At 45.1% G+C, this 23,319-nt stretch overlaps 1 protein-coding gene across 1 annotated transcript in view; it reads right to left on the reverse strand.

Moving 5' to 3' along the window:
* Nucleotides 1-6,252: 6,252 nt before the first annotated feature.
* The window catches only part of LOC147111142 (uncharacterized), a 33,177-nt gene continuing 16,110 nt past the window's right edge, over nt 6,253-23,319 (reverse strand). Inside the window, exon 3 of the mRNA XM_086000000.1 lies at nt 6,253-7,437. Within this exon, the coding sequence (XP_085856126.1) occupies nt 7,129-7,437 (309 nt within the window). The 3' untranslated portion in view covers nt 6,253-7,128. The remainder of the gene's footprint in view (nt 7,438-23,319) is intronic.

Consider the following 23,319-nt stretch of genomic DNA (forward strand, 5'->3'; position numbering starts at 1 on the left):
TCATTTCCTACTGTTGCTAAATACAATTTAAAACTCAAATAAATTGTTATTTTCCTTAGTTCCCTAACACACAGAAAGTGTGGGAAAAAAATCGTGAAGAATCAAGATGGCGGCCACTCACCTCGGTTCAGAATGATAAGGCCCGCCCACACACGCACCGATTGGTCAACCGTCAGGTCACTGAACTGTAGGATTGGTCAATCGTCAAGTCACTCAACACTCAACTGTAGGATGGCCCGCCCGCACGCGCAATGAACCCGCCCCCGTGACACAGTGATTGGTAAACCGTCGGTCAACTGTCAGGTCGCTCGACCATACAATTGGTCAACCTTCATGTCACTCAATGCTAATGGGCAAATGAGCGGAACCTTTCCCATTTAATGAGCGTATAGAGAACGGACAGACAGACAGACAGACAGAAGAGGTCTTTTATAGATATAAGATAGATAGATATAGATATATACATACAGTAAATGTTTCTTGTCACATATCTTATTTAAATTGATCTAGTGCCAGATGGTAATGATGTGTATGCATTAGTAAGACTAGAATTAAAAACCACTACTGCTTTTCAAGGACATGTACTTAATTTTTTTTTTAGTTACACAACAACTCTCCTAAATCAATATATCATAATTGCTAATGGCTACATGGAAAGCAAGTAGCACCTACTCCAGGAAAGGGATATAGAGTAGAGACATTAAAGGGGACAGACCTGTTCCAGTGTCCCGATCTTGTATTATCTTTGTGAAAAGGACACTCGCAATTGTAATATTCCAACAGCAAATAGAATGTGTTTGTGTTGGGAAGAGTGGTGCATAAATAAGTTGTGTGACAGTCTAACACGAACACTATTTCGGAACTTTACAAGTGGTTGGAAGGTTTCTCAAGAAATCTGTTCTAACCACAGCCTAGAAAATATAATAGGATCCTGATAGCAGATGCTGATTTTCTAGATTTGGTTCGGATGGTCCATATTTTTTTCCTATTCAGCCTTTCCAAGGATATAGATGAGTGGACAGATGCCCAGGGCTATTGGCAATAATCCTCTTGGAATACACTAAACCACTACCCAGGAATTCTTTTAAAATACCGTTGTGTGTAAAAAACAAAACAAGATAACTAAAGCATTTAATTTTAATAAAGCAGAAAATACAAATTCAAACGTTTTATATTTTGAAATCATGGTTTGAATATTGCTGTGGTGTTCGTGGCAACAACTTGGTCAAAAATTGAGCAGAAATGAATTTGGTGTGGTCAAACAATACATTGGATTAAAGGGGGGGGGCGAAATCTGTAGCTAAAATAAAATTGCCTCAATTGTTAGATTTTATATACTGAATGTAACTATGGCCGGAATTTTACCAACGCTCAGAGTGCGGGTTTGGAGGCAGGTCCGCTGTCAAAATCACAAAGATTGACAGTGGGTCGGTATCCCGCTGTAAACCCGCCTCCTTGTCAGTTTCCCAAGTGTCAGGTCTGTCATCCCTGAACAGACCCGACACCAAGCGGCGGGTCAGCAAATTTAGATACTTAAAAGCTTGTTAGAAGGTAGTTAAGCACCATTTTCCCATGTACTTACCATTTTACCAGGTTTTAACGAGGTTCCCGGAGAGCGGGATTCACATCAGGTAAGTATGTCATGTTCTCAGTGACTCTCCATTGCTGTGAATAGGTGACAGCTGCAAAAGTGGTATAAAACCTACCATTTCACAGCTGGTCACTTCCCAATCTTAGAAGCTGGAGCCTTCATGATTTGGAACCCACTTGTGAGCTTTATGCAGTTTGGAAGTGTTTGGAGTAAACTCTCTATCCACTGTCACCTCCTTGGAGCAACCTCTCACCATTGACAGATCACTTGTCATCTCAACTTCAGCTGCCTTCTATTCCAGCAGCATTGGTGCCCTTGAAAAAATCTCACCCTGGTCCTCAGAATCCCACCACGATTAGCCCCAACACCAACAGCAACACCAACCTTCTCCGCAATCACCTGAAGCTGCACAGGACACTGGGCATCAGCACCCGACCGCGACGCCAGCAATGGCCTCACCATGGCCAGATATACTTCACTTGACACTGTACACCCTGGCTGCCACATGATGTGCCAGGTTGGCACCACTCCACACCAGCACCAAAAAGCATCCCTACAAAGTCCAAGCCATTCCTTTCACACTCATCACCATTGCGGGGGCAGGCGGGGGGTACCGTTATGTCTCACCATTCACTGCAAGTCACTAAGCCACTTCCAAAGGTGCATACAAATCCGTCCAAGAACGCAAAGTGTTGAAAATAAAGATTTCAGTGTTTGACAGCACATTACCAGAAACTTCACATGAACATTGGCTAAACCACCCAAGTGCCTACCCTTGTGTGTTCCTAGTTGGTATGCTTGCAGTAGGATGAGGGGTGGCTAGTGAGATGGGGAAGTGATAATGTAGATAGAGAGGGATGGGTGGAGGTGTGAGTAATGATGTGCAGGAGTAGGGTAGGGAAGGCAGAGTGATGGGGATGTGATGAGTGACACAGCAGGATGAGGTTGAGTGTAGCTTTGTACTAACGTTTCGTAATCTACTGAGATCATTGAAAGGTTTGCGCCACTGCAGCCTGGTCCTCCTGACGACATCCCTGCTTGTGCCCTCCTGTGCAATGTGCAACCAGGCTGCGTTGGTCTCCTGGGGAGGTCTCTTCCGCCCATTGGAAGGGAAGAGAACCTCCCTGCCTGCTGTGACTCCCTGCATAAGCATATGCAGGGAGTCATGGGAGAGCCTGGGTGCAACCGTGCACCTTTCTGCAGTACTTGTCAGTGTTTGTAGCACCTCAATGCTGTAGAACACTGGCAGCAGAACTGTAAAAATGAATGTGGACATGGCCCCTTTAAGGAAACCAGCTGATGACGTGTCATCAAATTATGTCATCAGACCTGCTTCCTTTTAATTGGCCGGGAACCTCGCAGGACGGGCTTAACAAGCCCAATCAATGGAAAATTCTTCTCACAGAGCGGAATGGAGCCGGGAGCGGGGTCGCAACCTGCCACCTACCTCGGCCGCACTGAACCCACCTCAGTAGGCAAAATCACGGCCTATGTGTCTCGTTATAAAAATAACACTGCTCCTTTGCAAATGGTCACTAAAAAAGTCCCACATTTAATACCCGATATCTGCTCTCACCTGGGGCGTGTTAAGGATGCTAGAATTTCCTTCAACTACCCAGGCTAGGGACAGACAAACCAGCCAGGGTCTTGTTGCTGATCACTATCCAGACGTCCTTACTGAAAGTGCGCATCTGCTGACTGCATTCAGCTCAGCTGTGTTACCCCTGTGGTCGAATAGCCTGCCAACACTCACTATTAAGACTCACACGTGAAAAATTTATGGGCACTTAGACAAGGTACCAGAGGGTTACTAGTGCCTATGGAACAGTACCCCAGCAAGGAGAGGAGAAAATTAATGGATAGAAGAAGTCACTCATTCACTCAGTTTCAAAATAAAACCACACTTTCTGGGCAGAGCGTATAGGTTAAAGTTTAGTGTCTGGAAATTTGACCTGAAACCCATCTTTTCTGACTTAACTTTTGCTTAGACATAAAGTAACTTGGATTTGAGTTACAGGTGAAATCATCAATTCTTGTCAATTATTTTCTGACTCTTTTTGCTGATATTTGAATACTTACTGACAACTTTAGAAAGACAGGTTTAGATCTGAATGACTATCACATTACTGCCTGACCATCTGCAAAGTATAAACCACTAATAGCTCTGCTGTCGAGAGAGAAACATTACACTCCTGAAAGACTGGAGGATACATCCACTTAGGGGAAGCACATTTATACTCTCTCGTATTTTAGACAGGACTGAAAAGTTCAAATTAAATGCTGGATTGAAAGCAATCTAATATTTAAAATGTGTTCTAAAATAATCATTTCATTTAATTTATAAAAAAATTAAACAAGGTCTCAGGAAAAAAATCTAATTTATTAAAAGAACTGATATATTAAGATACCCCATTCCTTTCAGGAACTATATACTGAAGATATCTAGAAACAACTTAAAGCACTTTGTACTGTTGCCTCTACGTGCCATCAGAGGTATTACTCCAATACCAGAACTGACCATTTACAAACTGATTCATCAGAAACCTGTTTGGCAAAATGTAATATTTTAAAATATTGCACTGTGTGTTTGGAGAGATGTTGCATGTTAAGGATGACCGTTACAAACAAGGTGGTTGGTTGAGTTTCAGTAGGTGAACTGATCAAATGGAGAAACCTTGTTGAGCATACAGGTATTAATTCATGGTTAAAATCTGTTTTTGCATAATACAACTTGATATTGGTTACTTGTTAGTGACTGCTGGGTACTGTTACCAGTTAATGTACTGCTGATGAGAGCATTATATGATCAATTGAAGCTGTATATTATGAATTTCTGTGGGTTCACATCCTTGTGTAATCAAAGTTACTGCAGCAGTGTAAACCATTGTGTGGCTGCGGGGTGCTCACTAACTGGTTCACCAAAGGCCTATCCACCAAAAGTGGAGTAAAGGTGATCAGGGAAGAGTGGAGATGCACAACAGTCAGAAGAATGGAGAATTTGAGGGAAGGGATGAGGTGGTCGTAGCTGTGGAGGAGTTTAGAGTTGGGGAGGGGTGAGACCATTCATGGGATTTTAAGCAAGGAGGAGAATTTTAAATTTGAATGTTTGAACAGGGTGCCATTGTGGGTGAGTGAGGACAAGGGATTATGGATGAGTGGGACTTGGTATAGGATATGAGCAGTAGAGTTTTGGATGAGCTGAAGTTTTTTTCATTTCCACAGTAAGGACATCCTTTGTAGTGTAGTACCACAGCAATGCTAAGTGCAACAGATCTATTAGCTCAAAACTAGGTATCTGAGATGCTATGGGTCATCAACAGAATTGTATAGTACCACAATCTGTAGTCCCATGGTCTGGTACATCCCTTACTCCTTGATCACCATCAAGCCAGGAGACCAACCTTGGTTAATTGGGGAGTATAGAAGAGGGTGCCAGGAGCCACTACATGGGAAAACCTGCAAAAAACCACCAAAAACAACAGAATTTAGCCAGAGTTTGCGCTAGATGGAGCGCAAACAGTGGAAGGAGCACACATCAACCCAAGCACCCCACCCACCCGCCCCTTCAACCATCGTCTGCCCCACCTGTGACAGAGACTGTAGGTCCCACATTGAACTCACCAGTCACCTGAGAACTCATTTTTAGTGTGGAAGCAAGTCATCCTCGGTTTCGAGGGACTGCCTAAGAAGAAGATAACCAGAGTTAGACACTTCCACAACCAAGATGAGAGCAAAGCTATATAGCCATACACTTCAGTTGAGAATGATGGTAGACAGCCAGGCAATTAACAGGAGGAAGAGGCACAGCTAGGCAATTAACAGGAGGAAGAGGCTCCATGAACATCCCCATCCTCAATCATTGTGCAGTCCAGCAAGAGTGCAAGAGACCAGGCTGAAGTCTTTGCAAGGATCTTCAGCCAAAAGGTGCCAGTGGACAATCCTACTCTGCCTCTGAGGTCCCAGCCAATTCAGTTCACTCCAAATTACATTATGTGATGGCTGAGTGCACTGGATACAGCAAAGGCCATGGGTCCTAACAACATCCCAGCTGTAGTGCTAATGACCTGTGTACAAGAACTAGTTTCCACCCTAGCCAAGCTGTTCCAGTATAGCTATGATGTTGGGCAGATGCTCACAATGTGGAAGATTGTCTGATCTACAAAAAAACCTCTAACCTGGCCAATCACTGCCCCATTGGCCTCCTCCCAATCATCAGGAAAGTGATGGAATGAGTTAGCAATAGTGCTTGATCATCAATAACCTGCATGCCCATGCTTAGTTTGAGTTCCATCAAAACCACTTTGCTCCTGACCTCATCACGGCCTCAATCAAGATATAGAAGGGAGGAGTGGGGGAAGAGAGCAGACTCCCAAGGGGTGGGGAGAGGAGCCATTGGTAGAGATACTTTAGCTGTGATCGGATAGATAAAAGGTGGAACCAAGTGAGGATACTCTTACTGAGATGAACAGTGGAGGAGGATAGTGTGCTCAATAGTGTCAATGACTGCAGATGGGTTGGAGGGATAATACACCATGGTTATAAATACAAAATGACAAATTTTGATGAATAGTTGACTGACTGTATTTATAACCATGGTTGTATTATCTCTTAGGACAATTGATTAGAAAAGCTGTCAAGAGAAGAGGCATATTCTAGTCTTTAGGATTTTAATTTCCTGAAAATCAAAAACCTTGAGAGAATGAAGAAAGTCAAAATAATTTCAACAATTGTTGCAATGATGAAATGGCAAAACCTGTATCCAAGATTAGAAAGTTAAATCATTTATAATTATAAAGTTCTGAACAGTCACTATCAAAAACATTGTTGGATCACAAAGAGCAAACAAATGCTTGGCTATCAAATTTTAAAATATAAATTTTTAAAACTACAACATTGAGCAGCCTAGTAGCTGCAACAGTAGAGTGATGAATTCCCTTACTCAGAAGTTCAGCTTTGACTGACAGTTGAACTAGGCTATATGGATACGTATTATGATTTTTTATCAGATCTGGACAGGGTAACAACTCCAGCTCAGAAAAGAGCAAGTATCAACATGGGGCTTATCCCACTCCACAAAATGGTCCTCTTGTCAGGTAGTACAGAGCAGCATTGATGGCATCCAAGTACCAACAGTCATTCACTTTTCCATCTGAAAAACAGAAGCATACATTTGGAAAGGCAGTAGGAGCGACAAATATATGAGAGAAAATTTGTCATTTAAAAAGAATGAGCATAATCTTGTACTTTGTAAATACTTACAAGATAAGCGCTGCATTCAAGCAGAAATTATGTTTCCTGTACAAAAACTGACAAAATGGTATTTTGAGTCCAGTTCAGTAACCTCATTACTCTAATTAGATCAAATGAAGTCATTGGTACTGTTGTAGGATTGAACTCACGATCTTCTGATTCAAGTGCTACCAATTGAGCCAAGTTGGCATTTTAAAGTTTGAAATGTAATTACATTTACAATTATTGTACTTCAAACTTTCAATTAAATGTCCATGTACAGTTGAATTTCATTTGTTATCTTCCAGTCATAGAATCATGCAGACTTTTGAAGTATTTGTAGATGATGGGCTAGAATGGGAAACAGATTTCTTTCCCTGGTGGTGCGTGGATTCATTTTGTGTGTGAACTGTCTGTTCACTCATTCTGCTATGAGACTGATGGTTTAGCAGCTCTTCCCGCTGCGTCTCCACTTCATCTTTTGCCTCAGTAGTTTTTGTGCGTTCAGACAGCTGATCCATCAGCTCTTTTATCCTCTGCTCTTTCATGGCTTGCTGAGATTCTAGCTCTGTAATTCTCTCCCTTAAATGAATTGCAGTCTCTTTGGATTCCTGAAACTAGAGCAAAGAAGCAATAACCACTATTAAGTTTGGTTTGTTTAACATTTTCTTTAAAAAGTTTTCTCCATGATTTGTAGCAAATTTTGCGCTTTGCTTCCTGGCTGGCAAAACCCACTGTTTTTCCTCCCCTGAAAGGTATCCAAACATTAACTCCCTTACCATATGGTATCCTATCATCCAATAATCCATAAACGTGATCACAAGTGTGTCTGACGGATCTGAGTACTGGTCAGCCTTTGAACCAGACCCAACAATCAAACAGAAATGCAAGCAATTCTGTCGAAAGGCCATCAACCTGAAACGTTAACTCTGTTTCTCTCTCCACAGATGCTGCCCGATCTGCTGAGTATTTCCAGCATTTTCTGTTTTTATTTCAAGGAAGTATCTTTACTGGTACAAAAGGTAAAATACTGCAGATGCTGGAAATCTTTACGGTTCTGCTTACAGGTCTGACTAACTCAAAACAAACTTTCTGACAACATTGTAAAAACTATATTCTCCTCATGTAATAGATACAAAATAACATTATTCATAAAGATTTGAGACTTTGCTCACACCAACACACCATCCTGATATGACAAACTTAAAACATACATTCTACTATTCTCAGAGCAGTGAAAGACAGCTCAGCAATTCCAATCAAAATACCGTTATGTTTATAAGAGGGTGTTTGGACATATAGATAGAAAACTAGTGTACAGTTAGAGTTCAAGGTTTGGCATCCAAATTTCTGAGATGTCCAGATAAAGTTTCAGTAAGGAGCAATGGCCACATTAAATTGCAATCTCCCTCAATGCAGGAATTCTTAACATATTGACAATTATTGATGACCACCTTTTGAAACTTTTAAAATCCTGATTTTACTACATAAATGTAATTATCAAAAAGATCTTCTCTGCTCTTTTAATTTGACCAAGTTTTGGCATGAACAGGTTCAATATGAATAAGTAGGAGACTTTAGCAAGATCTTTGGAATTCAGATTAAATCTGTAAAGAGCTGTTAAAAGTCTCTAGCGCATCACAACTTTATTTCATAGGAGCCCCTTTAAGATACAGTAAATGTTTTTTAAAAAAAACAAAGGGATAACAACACAAATTGGACTATTATTAACAAACTTTTAGAAGCCATTAAACACATTCTCTTGTTACACACGTGACCCAGAGGTAAGATTATTCAAATTTCCATTGGTGTACATTGTCTGATTGACAGATGGGTCTGCTGTCAATACTGTAATCTCAGTTGATGCCAGACTGGAGCACAGCAGATAACTGATGATCATATCACAGTTTCCTACTGCTTGCTGCATACAAGACACATGGCCATTTTAAAGTGATGTAGCAGGCACTATTGATTTTACAGTGAATAGATTGACAGCTATTTCCAAGAAGTTGACGGCTATTTAATATGAGATCTATGTTTGAACACAGAGCTCTGTGACAAATCCTATCTGTTTGTTTTTCAGATTAAAGTTTGAGATTGAAAGCATTTTGTAAAGTTATCAAACATTATCTTTGTGTAATTGACCTCAGTTGTGAGCTGAACAGATAATGAAAAGTGTGATTAAGATGTAACCCATAATTTTATTAGTGAAGTAAATAGTTAAGAACAAAGATAGTAATACAAAAGGTATAGCTTTCGGATTTTACTTCTGCTACTCGTAATAAAAAGCCAATTTTTAATTTTTTTTATTGTCACATGAATGAATTCAGATACTTTATTCAACTTCAAGCCAGTTCCTCTGATAATGTCACAAAATATTCACCATTTAAACAAAAGTATTGAAATAATTTAAATAAGGTAGGAACGAAACAACCAGAGGCAATAGTAATCTTTCAAAATCAGCAATTGATTGGCATAAAGCTTACTTGTTCAGTTGCAGCCCAAAGTGATCAGAATCTAAAATATTCCAGTTATGGTCATCCTTCGATCAATATCATAAATATAAAATCAAGTAACTAACATGGTCTCTACCTGACGGCTCATATTGGACAAAGGCCATAATTAAAATGATTTCTATAATACACTTAAATAATTTTAAACACTGAATTATCAGTATGCAATGATTAAAAGGAAATTATTATTGTATAATTTCAATACGACTGAATGAAAAGCCTGTGAAGAAGAATCCTGCAACTTCTTGAACATAATCAGTGCTTCTGTACTTTTATTAATGATTCCAAATCAAGATAATGTTTTCAGTACAGATTTAAATAAAAGCATACATGACATAAATCATGTTCCCGTAAAGGTCAAGGGTGGGACCAACAAGTCCAAGGAACCCTGGATGTCAAGGGATATACAAGAATGGATTAGGAAAAAAAGGGAGGCTTTTGGCAGATACAAAGGACTAAAAACAATGGAAGCCCCAGAGGAGTATAGAAAGTGCAGGGGGGTACTTAAAAAAGAAATTAGGAGAGCGAAGTGGGGGCATGAAAAAACACTGGCGGGCAAAATAAAGGAAAATCCCAAGGTGTTTTATAAGTATACTAGCTAGGGAGCCCCGCGTTGCGAGGGCAATTTTGGGGCGCTTGGTCTCCCTGCCCCTGTGTGTCCCCCCTCTCCCTGTCATGTCCTCTCCCTGTCCTATCCCTCCCCTCCTCTCCCTCCCCTGTCTCCCTCCCCCACCCCCACACCTACCCTCCCCCACCCCTCCCCTCCCCCACCCCCTCCCCGCAATTTCCCGAGGCTCGCCCCCCCCCCGCGATTTCCCGAGGCTCTCCCCCCCTCGCGATCTCCCGAGGCTGTGTGCTGGCATCACGGGGGCCGTGCGCATGCGTGCCGGCGTCAAGGCGGCTGCGGAACTGGCGTGACGGGGTGGCGGGCCGTGCGCATGCGTGGTTTCAAGACCGCCGGCGTGCCCCGTTGCCGGGGTAGCGGGGGCCGTGCGAATGCGTGCCGTCATCAAGGCGGCCGCGCAACTGGCGGCCTCCTTTTTTTAAAACTCATCAGCTCTCCCCCCCCCCCCCCCCCCCGCCCGCGATTTCCCGAGGCTCTCCCCCCCCCCCCCCCCCAGGGCAAATTTGGGGTGCTTGGTCTCCCTGCCCCTGTGTGTCCCCCCTCTCCCTGTCATGTCCTCTCCCTGTCCTATCCCTCCCTCCCCTCCTCTCCCTCCCCTCGCCCACCCCCACCCCTCCCCTCCCCCGCTCCCCCACTCAAATTCAAATTCAAATTCAAATCGCTTTATTGGCATGATAAGGTACATCTTATGTTGCCAAAGCATCAAAATACATTTATGGTTGAACACATAAACGCAGTTCTATTCATACATTGTATAAATAGGTATATCCCTGAGTGTATAAATATACATTCGCATTTTTTATATATACTCTTTTCTTAGTTTACTGGTTGTCCCTCTGTTCATGGCAAGCTGTAACATAGTGTGCCACCAGTGTTACACAGCTTCTCTCCTCTCCCAGTAGGTATGGGAGTTTTTGGTTGTCATTCAGATTTCTGAATTCAGGGCATATTTGTGAGAATTTTTGGTAGAAATTCTCCCTGATGCCCTGATATTTTTCACAGGCTGTGAGGAAGTGCATCTCTGTCTCCACTACTCCCTGACTGCAGTGAGAGCATATCCTGTCTTCTCTTGGCAGCCTGGTCTGCCTGTGTCTGCCTTTTTCGATCGCTAGGCTATGTTCGCTAAGTCTGTACCTTGTCAAGGTTCTTCTCAGTTTGTTATCCTTTACCATGGTCAGGTAATCAGCTATGTTGTATTGTCTGTTTAGGGCCAAGTAGCAATTGAGTTTGCTTTGGGTTTTTGTTGTTTCTGCCCAATATGTCAGATATTTTTCCTTTTGCTTAGCGACGATTGTGTTGGGTCGAATTCTTTGTGTTACCCTGTCACTGTCCTGGGGCTGGTTATTGTTAGTATTGTTAGTAGTTACTTCGCTGAGTCCCAGGACTAGTTGACTGAGGGTATTCTTCTTTATGGTCAGCTCTTGGCATTTCAGGGCGTCGTAGTGATAGCATTGGGGGTTGCTCATTTGAAGGTGATTCCAAAATTTGGTGGCTCTTTTTTGGATAGTGATTATTAATGGATATTGGCCTAGATCCGCCCTGCATGCATTGTTTACTGTTTTCCTTTGAGTCCGGAGGATACTTTTACAGAATTCTGCATGTAGGATCTCAATTGGGTGCTTGTCCCGTTTTGCAAATTCTTGTTGTGTTAGCGGTCCCCATACCTCACTGCCATAGAGTGCAATTGGTTCAATTACTGATTTGAAAATTTTGAGCCAAATGCTAATTGGGATTTCTATTTGGATTGATTTTTTGATGGCATAGAAAGCCCATCTTGCTTTCTCTTTCAGTTCATTCACAGCCAGTTTGAAGTTTCCCGTAGAACTGATTTTTAAGCCCAAGTATGTGTAGTTAGTGGTTTGTTCAATTTTGGTTGTTCCTAGTGTGAAATTTATTTTGGGTCCCTGATGTTTGGATCTTTGCTGAAACACAAGGACTTTGGTTTTTTGGGGATTTATTGTCAGGGCCCAAGTCTGGCAGTACGACTCCAGCAGGTCCAGGTTCTGCTGTAGACCCTCCTTAGTTGGTGACAGCAGAACCAGGTCGTCTGCATAGAGGAGGAATTTAACCTTGGATTCATATAGGGTGAGGCCGGGTGCTGTAGATTGTTCAAGTAGTTTTGCCAATTCATTTATGTAAATATTAAAGAGTGTCGGTGAGATTGGCGAGCCCTGCGTCACCCCCCGCCCCTGTGGAAAGTATTTTGTTTGTTTGTCTCCAATTTTAACTGCACATTTGTTGTTTGTATACATTGATTTAATTACATCATATGTTTTTCCTCCTACCCCGCTTTCGATAAGTTTCAGGAATAAACCTCTGTCCCTCTCTCCGGCCCCTCCCCCTGCCTAGCGCCTGAGGTCCGGAGCTGAGGTCCCCCGTGTATCGCGCGGCTGATGGACGGCCGCTGTGGGCGGGCGGGCGGCACATGCGCGGTCAGTGCGGGCGGCGCATGCGCGGTCAGTGCGGGCGGCGCGAGCCCCCCGCGATTTCCCGAGGCTCGCCCCCCCCGCGATTTCCCGAGGCTCTCCACCCCCGCGATTTCCCGAGGCTCTCCCCCCCCCCCGCGATTTCCCGAGGCTCTCCCCCGCGCGATTTCCCGAGGCTCTCCCCCCCGCGATTTCCCGACGCTCTCCCCCCCCCCGCGATTTCCCGAGGCTCTCCCCCCCCCGCGATTTCCCGAGGCTCTCCCCCCCCCTATTAAATTGTTATTTAATTCCCTAACACATCATTAAAATATTTACCTTCGTTCCCTAACACACAGAAAGTGTGGGGGAAAAAATTGTGAAAAATCAAGATGGCGGCCACTCACCTCGGTTCAGAAGGATAAGGCCCGCCCACACACGCACCGATTGGTCGACCGGTCAGGTCACCGAAGCGTAGGATTGGTCAATCGTCGAGTCACTCGACACTCAACTGTAGGAAGGAACCCGCCGTCCGATTGGTGGACCTCGACGTCACATGGTCGCTAATGAGATGCTAATGAGCGGAACGCTGAACGTTTTTGGGATACCGCGGGCGGGATTTTTGTCCGGCCGAAACGTAAATATGCCTATGACCGGTCCGGAATCGCAAGCTTTCTTTTGAGGTGACGCGCGCGTCGGTACGCTCTGTAACTTTCAAATGTATAGAACACGGACAGACATCGGGACAGACAGACAGACATCGGGACAGACAGAAGAGCTCTTTTATATATATAGATTAAGGGCAAGCGGATAACCAGGGAAAGAGTAGGGCCCATTAGGGACCAAAGTGGCAATCTGTGTGTAGAGCTGGAAGATGTAGGTGAGGTTTTAAATGAATATTTTGCATCTGTGTTCACTATGGAGAAGGACGATGTAGGCATAGGAATCTGGCAGGGGGATTGTGATATACTTGAACAAATTAGCATTGAGAGGGAGGAGGTACTAGTGGTTTTAGCGGGCTTAAAAGTGGATAAATCCCCAGGCCCAGACGAGATGTATCCCAGGCTGCTGTGTGAGGCAAGGGAGGAGATTGCAAGGGCTCTGACACAATTTTCAGAACCTCTCTGGCCACAGGGGAGGTGCCAGAGGACTGGAGGACCGCTAACGTAGTACCATTATTCAAGAAGGATAGTAGGGATAAACCAGGGAATTACAGGCCAGTGAGCCTAACATCAGTGGTAGGGAAATTACTGGAAAAATTCTGAGGGACAGAATTAGTCTCTGACATAAATCGTGCCATTCATGCAGAAATGACTTATGAAATATACTGGGCGGCCTGCTGGTGGCACTGTCCAGGGAGAGTATAAATACTCGGTCACGGGCCCAGTTTGCTCAGGGACATTTTGTAAACAGGAACTAGTGAAGGATAACTAGACTTCCATGTTGTGAAACAGTCGATTAAAGCCTTGTTTAATACTCTGACTAAGTGCCTAGTAATTTTCTTACGTCAATTTAATCGACTGCTGCTCCACACTCTGAGTGGTTTTGGGAACAGATGGCTACGACTCAAACGGCAGAAGGGAACCAGAGGTAGTAATCAATCCATCATGGAGAAACTACTCTGATCCGCTCATCTTGACCTGGACCCGAATTCACCTACAATGGCTAAGGTATGGAAACACTGGTATCGTACCTTCAGCAACTTCCTCAGGGTGTGTGGTGAGAATGTTCCTGATAAGTTAGAGATACTTGCCAATTATGTATCCCCTCATGTGTTTGACTATATTGAAGACTGTGTAGACTATGACTCCACTATCCAAATACTACAGCAACTATATGTTAAGGCCCCAAACGAAAGTTTTGCTCGGCATCTACTGGCCACAACTCGACAACAACCCGGGGTATCACTTGATGAATTCCTTCAAAAGCTTCGCAGGCTCAGCAAGGATTGTAATCTCAAAACTGTCTCAGCTGAGCAGTATCAGGAGGAGTTAATTTGTGATTCCTTTATTAACGGAATTGCGTCTCCTTTCATGCGCCAGTGTCTGTTGGAGAATAAAACCCTCAAGTTACAAGCAGCCTATGACCAGGCATGTTCTCTGGACTTACCAAAAAAAATGTAGCTGCCAATGACCAGGCATGTTCTCTGGACTTAGCAAAAAAAATGCAGATGCCTATCTTTTACCGTGTGCACGGACTGCTGCTATCACTTTTGGTGACTCCTCCAATGGGCCTCCGGCGGAAGCCCTCATTGATGGCTACTCTATCCTAGCCGATGACAACCCTACCCTAGAAGCCCTCACTGATGACGACCCTGCCCTAGCGGCATCTTGGCAATCTGGAAGGAAGTGTTTCTTCTGTGGAGGTGCATTGCACTATAGGAAATTTTGTCCTGCTCGTAACGCAACCTGCAGTCATTGCAGTAAGAAAGGTCACTTTTCTAAGGTATGCCAGTCAAGAGCCTCTGTTAGTAAGAAAGGTCACTTTTCTAAGGTATACCGGTCAAGAGCCCCTGTTAGTTTTACAGCTGCTATCTATAAAACTGCTCCTCACCCAAGAGCCACTACTAAGGTTACAACTGTCAAGGGTAAAACTACTCCTCCTCCCATCACAGCTGTTTTTTCCAAAGCCTGTCGCATGCAGCCATGAAGGTTTCGGTAAATGGACACATTTTGAGTGCACTAATCGACTCATGCAGCTCTGACAGCTTCATCAGTGAGCAGGCTGTCAGTAAGTTAAAACTGCGTATTTACCCCTCGGACAGGGAAATTGCAATGGCTCTGACGACACTGACCACCAACTCTTCCAGCTTTTGTCTTGTCGACCTTATTCTCAATGGCCGCACTTATTCCTCCACCCGGCTTGGGGTGCTTAAAAACCTATGCAGTGATGTGCTCCTGGGACAGGATTTCCAGAAACAACACAAAAGACTCACTTTTGAGTTTGGAGGGTCAAAGCCGGAGCTTACTATTTCCAAAGTACTGTTTTGTGCGCTTTTGGCGGCTTCGCTCGATGAGCCTTCCTTGTTTGCCAATCTTTCCCCCCGATGTAAGCCCATAGTCACTAAATCATGACGTTTCAGCCAAGATGATCGATCCTCTATCGAGACAGAAATCTCTCGCCTTCTAGCTGACGGTATCATTGAACCATGTTCATCTTCCTGGCGGGCTCAAGTCGTCATTGTTAAAAATCCTCTGAAGCAACACAAGAAACATCTTTGCATCGATTACTCGCAAACTATTAACCAGTATACCGACCTGGATGCCTACCCACTACCACGCATCGATGACATGGTCAATAACCTTGCCAACTACAAGGTATTTTCAACTTTTGACTTAAAGAGCGCATACCATCAAGTACCGTTAAAGGACTCTGACAAAAAGTATACGGCCTTTGAGGCCAATGGTCGGCTTTACCAGTTTTGTCGCCTTCCATTTGGGGTCACTAATGGGGTGGCCGTCTTCCAATGGGCAATGGATAGCTTAGTCAAACAGGAGAACTTAACGGACACTTTTCCATATCTGGATAATATCACCATTGCTGGTCATGACCAGAAGGAGCCAACCTCCAGAAATTTCTTGACGTTCTCCGTCGTCGCAACTTAACCTTAAATGAGTCCAAATCTGTGAAATCAGTACCATCAGCCAACATCCTTGGCTACTGGGTGGGCAATGGTGCCATCAAACCGGATCCAGAGCGACTTCATCTGCTTCAGGAGCTCCCACCTCCTACGAATCTCGGCTCTCTTCGTCGGGCCCTCAGCATGTTCACCTATTATGCGAAGTGGATACCCAACATTTCCGACAAGGTCCAGCCCCTGCTTCACGTGAAGTAATTTCCGTTGAAGGCAATGGCTATTTCAGCTTTCGACCACCTCAAGCAACAACTGGAAAAAGCCACGCTTCATTCCATCGATGAAAATCTCCCTTTCGTGGTCGAGTGCGATGCATCGGATGTGGCGATCTCGGCTACCTTGAATCAAGGTGGTCGACCCGTGGCATTTCTGTCCAGAACTTTGCAGGGTAGCAAGCTCCATTATCCTTCTGTCGAGAAGGCGGCTACGGCCATCATCGAAGCTGTACGTAAATGGAGTCATTTTCTCGCTCGTCGCCATTTCATGCTTATAACCGATAAGCGCTCCGTGGCCTTTATGCTGGATAACCGGAAACGCACTAAGATCAAGAATAACAAAATACAGCTCTGGAGGATGGAATTGGCTGCCTTTGGCTACACCATACATTATCAACCCGGCAAAGAGAATGTGGCCCCGGATACCCTCACACGTGCATTCTGCTTTTCCATGTCAACTTCGACTCTTGCGGATCTTCATACTGACTTATGCCATCCTGGCGTTACCTGTATGTTACACTTTGTGCAATCTAAAAATCTCCCATTTTCTACGGAAGACGTGAGAAGAACATGCTCCACTTGTAGAATTTGCACGGAATTAAAACCACAATTCTTCCATCCGTCAGATGGCTCACTCATACACGCTACACAGCCTATGCAGCGACTCAGCATTGACTTTAAGGGGCCACTGCCTTCCTCAATGCGAAACACCTACTTGTTTACTATGGTGGACGAATATTCACGCTTTCCCTTTGCTTTCCCCTGTCCCAATATGCTTACTTCCACAGTGATCAAATGCCTCGATCAGGTCTTTTCCCTTTGCGGTACGGCCAATTTCATCCACTCTGATCGGGATCCCTCCTTCATGTCTAGCGAACTCAAAAGTTATCTTTCCCAACAGGGAATCGCCATAAGTAGAACAACACCGTATCATCCTATTGGAAACGGACAAGTTGAGAGATACAACGCTATCATTTGGAACACTGTTCGTCTTGCACTGAGGTCACACAACCTATCAGACAAGCAGTGGGAAACTATGCTCCCTGACGCAGTGCATTCCATCAGGTCTCTTCTTTCTACATCCACCAACGCTACTCCTCACGAACGATTCTTCGGGTTCCAGCGTCGCTCCACTCATGGGACGTCCCTACCATCATGGTTGGCAGCTCCTGGCCCGTGCTGCTCCGAAGATTCGTCCGATTCTCTAAGAGTGATCCCCTCATCGACGAAGTGGAACTGACGGATGTCAATCCCATGTACGCATACGTGCGGTACCCTGATGACCGGGAATCCGCAGTGTCACTCCGGGATCTGGCTCCCTGCCCAAACGGTCCCACGGACCCAATCGATGGTGGGGCCCGTATCAATGACGCCGATACCCTGCACTCCTCTGAGGATGATGCCCTACCCGGGATGTCAAGGGACCTGCCAGCTATTCCACCGGATCAACCCGGGGAACAGAGTGCTCCCCGCGGGATGGCCACCTGAAGCCAGGACGCCGGTCAGTTACTGACTACTGGGCAGGGTGAAGGCAGCTCTGCGTCTGTGGGGGCCCGCACCCGGAGCCACGATCTCCCCAGTCCCCCTCAGGTCGATCAAGGCGACATGGACTCTGCCAGCCTGCTGGTACGAACTAAGCGACCCAGGGACCAAAACACGGTCCGAGGAGACGTGCCTTCCGGCCACCAACAGATATCCAAATGCACCCGGAGCCACGATCTCTCCAGTCCCCCTCAGGTCGATAAAAGCGACACGGACTCTGCCAGCCCGCTGGTATGAACTAAGCGACCCAGGGACCAAAACACGGTCTGAGGAGACGTGCCTTCCGGCCACCGACGGAGATCCAAACGACTGCGTCTATTCTTAGTCCGACTAATTCGGTAGAAAGAAGCTGCCGGACTTCCAATCTTTCAGGCAGGAAGAATTATATAAATCGTGCCATTCATGTAGAAATGACTTATGAAATATACTGGGCGGCCTGCTGGTGGCACTGTCCAGGGAGAGTATAAATACTCGGGCACGGGCCCAGCTTGCTCAGGGACATTTTGTAAACAGGAACTAGTGAAGGATAACTAGACTTCCATGTTGTGAAACAGTCGATTAAAGCCTTGTTTAATACTCTGACCAAGTGCCTAGTAGTTTTCTTACGTCAGTCTCCACTTGGAGAGGCATGGATTAATCAAGGATACTCAGCATGGCTTTGTCAGGGGGAGATCATGTCTAACCAATTTGATTGAATTTTTCGAGGGGGTGATTAGGTGTGTGGATGAGGGTAGTGCAGTTGATATAGTCTACATGAACTTCAGTAAGTCTTTTGACAAAGTCCTGCATGGGAGACTGGTCAAGAAGGTAAGAGCCCATGGGATCCAAAATTGGCTTCATGGCAGGAGGCAGAGGATGATGGTCGAAGTTGTTTTTGTGACTGGAAGCCTGTGTCCAGTGGTGTACCGCAGGGATCGGTGCTGGGTCCCTTGCTGTCTGTAGTGTACATTAATGATTTAGATATGAATGTAGGAGGTATGATCAGTAAGTTCGTAGATGACACGAAAATTGCTGGAGTGGTAAATAGCGAGAAGGGAAGCCTCAGGCTACAGGACGATATAGACATAGAAACATAGAAGATAGGAGCAGGAGTAGGCCATTCGGCCCTTCGGCCCTTCGAGTCTGCTCCGCCATTCAATGAGATCATGGCTGATCATCCAAATTCAGTACCCTGTCCCTGCCTTCTCCCCATATCCCTTGATCCCTTTAGCCTTAAGAAATATATCCAACTCTTTCTTGAATATATTTAATGAACTGACCTCCACCGCCCTCTGTGGCAGAGAATTCCACAGGTTCACCACTCTCTGGGTGAAGAAATTCCTCCTCATTTCAGTCCTAAATGTAACGGCTTCAGTGGCACTTCCCTCTGATCGCCGCCTGAGGGTGGTTTTTGAGGCTTCGGTGCACTGCTGCCGTGCCTTTGGGCCCCTCTTCTCACCTGTTTCTCGAGTAATTGATCTCATCAGAGTAATTAGGCTAGTTAATAAAGTTGTTCATTTTTGTCCTTGTCTTGTCCTCTATGCCTCTGGCCTCACCTGTGTCTTGTTAATGTATTTGTCTCCTGTCTCATTTGATTAATTATGTCACGTGACCACTCTGGCCTGTATTTAAGCTTCCTGTTTCCTGTCCTCTTTGCTCAGTCCTGGGTTTGCCTGCCTGCAGTAGCAGCACTCTCGAGTCTCTCTGTCTTTTCGAGTCTCAAGTGAATCTCCTTTCGAGTGTTACCATGTCTCTGTGTTTTCGAGTATCAAGTGAAGCATCTTTCGAGTTCTACCCGGTCTCGAGTCCTTGGATAGGTTTCCTGCACTTGGGTCCACTACCGAAACCCTAGCAAAACGGCCCCGTGAATGCACGGCCCCGTGACACTAAATGGCTTACCCCTTATCCTTAGACTATGACCCCTGGTTCTGGACTCCCCGGCCATCAGAAACATCCTTCCTGCATCTAGTCTGTCCAGACCTGACAGAATTTTATAGGTTTCGATGAGATCCCCTCTCAATCTTCTAAACTCCAGTGAGTATAAGCCCAATCGACACAATCTCTCCTCGTACGTCATTCCTGTCATCCCAGGTATCAGCCTGGTGAATCTTCGCTGCACACCTTCCATGGCAAGAACGTCCTTCCTCAGGTAAGGTGACCAAAACTGCACACAATACTCAAGGTGCGGTCTCACCAAGGCCCTGTACAACTGTAGCAAGACATCCTTGTTCCTGTACTCGAACCCTCTTGCTACGAAGGCCAACATACCATTTGCCTTCTTAACCGCCTGCTGCACCTGCATGTTTACCTTCAGCGACTGGTGCACAAGAACACCCAGGTCTCTTTGCACTTCCCCTTCTCCCAATCTATTGCCATTCAAATAATAATCTGCCTTCCTGTTTTTGCCACCAAAGTGGATAACCTCACATTTATCCACATTATAGTGCATTTGCCATGTTTCTGCCCAATCACCCAACCTGTCCAAATCGTACTGGAGTTTCACGACATCCTCCTCACAGCTTACCCTCCCACCCAGCTTTGTGTCGTCTGCAAATTTGGAGATATTACATCCAATTCCCTCGTCCAGATCATTAATATATATTGTGAACAGCTGGGGTCCTAGGACCGATCCTTGCGGTACCCCACTAGTCACTGCCTGCCACTCGGAAAACGACCCGTTTATTCTAACTCTTTGCTTTCTGTCCGCCAACCAGTTCTCTATCCAAGTCAATACCTTGCCCCCAATCCCATATGCCTTAATTTTGCACGCTAATCTCTTATGTGGGACCTTATCGAAAGCCTTCTGAAAGTCCAAATACACCACATCCACTGGTTCTCCCTTATCTATTTTACCAGTTATGTCCTCAAAAAATTCCAGTAGAATAGTCAAGCATGATTTACCTTTTGTAAATCCATGTTGACTTTGTCCGATCCTGTCACTGCTTTCCAAGTGCTCTGCTATTACATCTTTTATAATAGACTCTAGCATTTTCCCCACTACCGATGTCAGGCTAACCGGTCTATAATTCCCCGCTTTTTCTCTACCACCTTTTTTGAATAGTGGGGTAACATTAGCTACCCTCCAATCCATGGGTACTGTTCCAGAGTTTATCGAGTTCTGGAAGATGACCAGCAATGCATCTACTATTTCTAGGGCCACTTCCTTAAGTACTCTGGGAGGTAGATTATCAGGCCCTGGGGATTTATCGGCCTTCAGTCCCATCAATTTTCCTAACACCATTTCCCTACAAATACTGATTTCTTTCAGTTCCACCCTTTCATCAGACCCTATGTTCCCCGGCATCTCCGGGAGGTTATTTGTGTCCTCCTTTGTGAAGACAGAACCAAAGTATGAATTTAGTTGGTCTGCCATTTCTTTGTTTCCCATTATAAATTCCCCTGATTCTGACTGCAAGGGGCCTACGCTTGACTTCACCAATCTTTTTCTCTTCACATATCTATAAAAGCTTTTACAGTCAGTTTTTATGTTCCCTACAAGCTTACTCTCATATTCTATTTTCCCTTTCTTAATTAATCCCTTTGTCCTCCTTTGTTGAATCCTAAACTGCTCCCAATCCTCAGGATTATTGCTTTTTCTGGCCAATTTATATGTCCTCTCCTTGGATCTTATGCTATCCCTAATTTCCCTTGTTAGCCACGGTTGAGTCATCTTTTTTGTTTTATTTTTATGCCAAACTGGGATGAACAAATTCTGTAGCTCATCCATTCGGTCTTTGAATGTTTGCCATTGCCTATCTACCGTCAACCCTTTGAGTTCCATTCCCCAATCAATCCTACCCAACTCGCTCCTCAGACCATCGTAGTTTCCTTTATTTAAATTGAGGACCCTAGTTTCTGAGTCAACTACTTCATTTTCCATCTTAATGAAGAATTCGATCATATTATGATCGCTCCGACCCAAGGGGCCTCGTACAACAAGATTGCTAATTAATCCTTTCTCATTACATAATACCCAGTCTAAGATGGCATGATCTCTGGTTGGTTCCTCGACATATTGGACCAGGAAACCATCCCGTAAACACTCCAGGAATTCCTCCTCCACAGTATTGTTACTAATTTGGTTGGCCCAATCTATATGTAGATTAAAGTCACCCATGATGACTGCTGTGCCCTTATTGCACGCTTCTTTAATTTCCCTTTTAATGCCATCCCCAACCTCTGCCTTACTGTTGGGAGGTCTATATACCACTCCTGTAGTGTATGTACCTTTAAGAGGAACTATGTTTTTGAAGCCCTTGTATACTGTAGTACCAGTAGTGACCACTCGGGTATATAAGCCGGTGTAGCGTCTTGTGTTGTTAGTTCACCTCCAGACTTTGTTCAGTAAACACTTGTTAAATCAACTCCTGCATTCCGTGTCTCCATTAACACACGGATCTAACAGTGGCGACGAGTTAGAAACGAACTTACCTGCAATTCGGCAGCACCTCAAGGGGATCGATTCCTCAGACGAAGGTCGAAGCCAGAAGCAAGAAAAAAAAAATAACTCGAAGAAACTCGAAATCGAGGGCCAGGCTTGGTCTCCAGTCTGTGGTTTCCCCAGCTAAACGGGCTGGTGGCAGGTAGTGCACTGATCCTTCCTGGGCTGCGGTGGGCTAGAGCTCGATCGGGTGGCTCTGTAATGGGGCCGGGCAACGAGTCGGGAAGCAGAAGCAAAGAGGGAGAGAGGGTGGAGCACTCAGGGCGCGGCCGGTGCTGCAAAGCAGGTCGGCGTTCAGACCGAGCAGAGGGAGGGGAAAGTCCCAGAGGGTCCGCTCCACGACGGGAACGGTTCTCCAAGTAACGGAGAAACTATTGAAGCGATATATAAAAAAAATAGAAATACCGCGAAAAGCTGCAGGTCGCAACGGGAACCGCGGAGAACAGCGTTGGCAGCAGCGGCAGCGGCGGGAAAGCGCGGGAGGCGCCATCTTAACTCGGCGGGGAAGAAAGAAAAGCGCGGGAAGCGCCATTTTAGATTTTCAAGATGCCGAAGATTGGCAATATTACTGCTTTTGATAGTGATATAGAAGATTGGACCACATATGTGGAAAGAGTGGAGGTATATTGCAAGGCGAATGAAGTAGCGGATGATAAAAAGGCATCGCTACTTCTAAATCTGATGGGCGCAAGGACATACGGGCTGTTACGAAACTTGATCACTCCAGCCAAACCGATGGACAAGAATTTTAAGGAGATTGTTGATACCTTACAGGAGCACTTAAACCCAACACCGCTGCTGATAGCGGAACGATTCAAATTCTTCAGGAGGAATCAGCACAAGAATGAAAGTAACGCTGATTACTTCACCGAATTACGAAAGCTGTCAAAGCACTGCCAATTCGGGGCAGGACTGGCAGATTCTCTACAAGACAAATTCGTCTGCGGTCTCCTAAGCGAAGGAACACAGAAAAGACTACTTTCTGAGAAAGATTTGACACTGGACAAGGCTTTCAGTGTGGCTGTATCATACGAAGCAGCAGCAAGAGGAGCTGCAGAGATACAGCAAAAGCCACAGGACTTTGGCACCCATGAAATGACACGGGGTTTCGAGAGATGTTATCGCTGCGGCAGATCCACCCATGACCA

This window comes from Somniosus microcephalus, chromosome 11 (assembly GCF_052327205.1).
Source record: "Somniosus microcephalus isolate GS21.2 chromosome 11, FLI_Smic_1.0, whole genome shotgun sequence".
In the NCBI taxonomy this organism is placed as follows: Eukaryota; Metazoa; Chordata; class Chondrichthyes; order Squaliformes; family Somniosidae; genus Somniosus; species Somniosus microcephalus.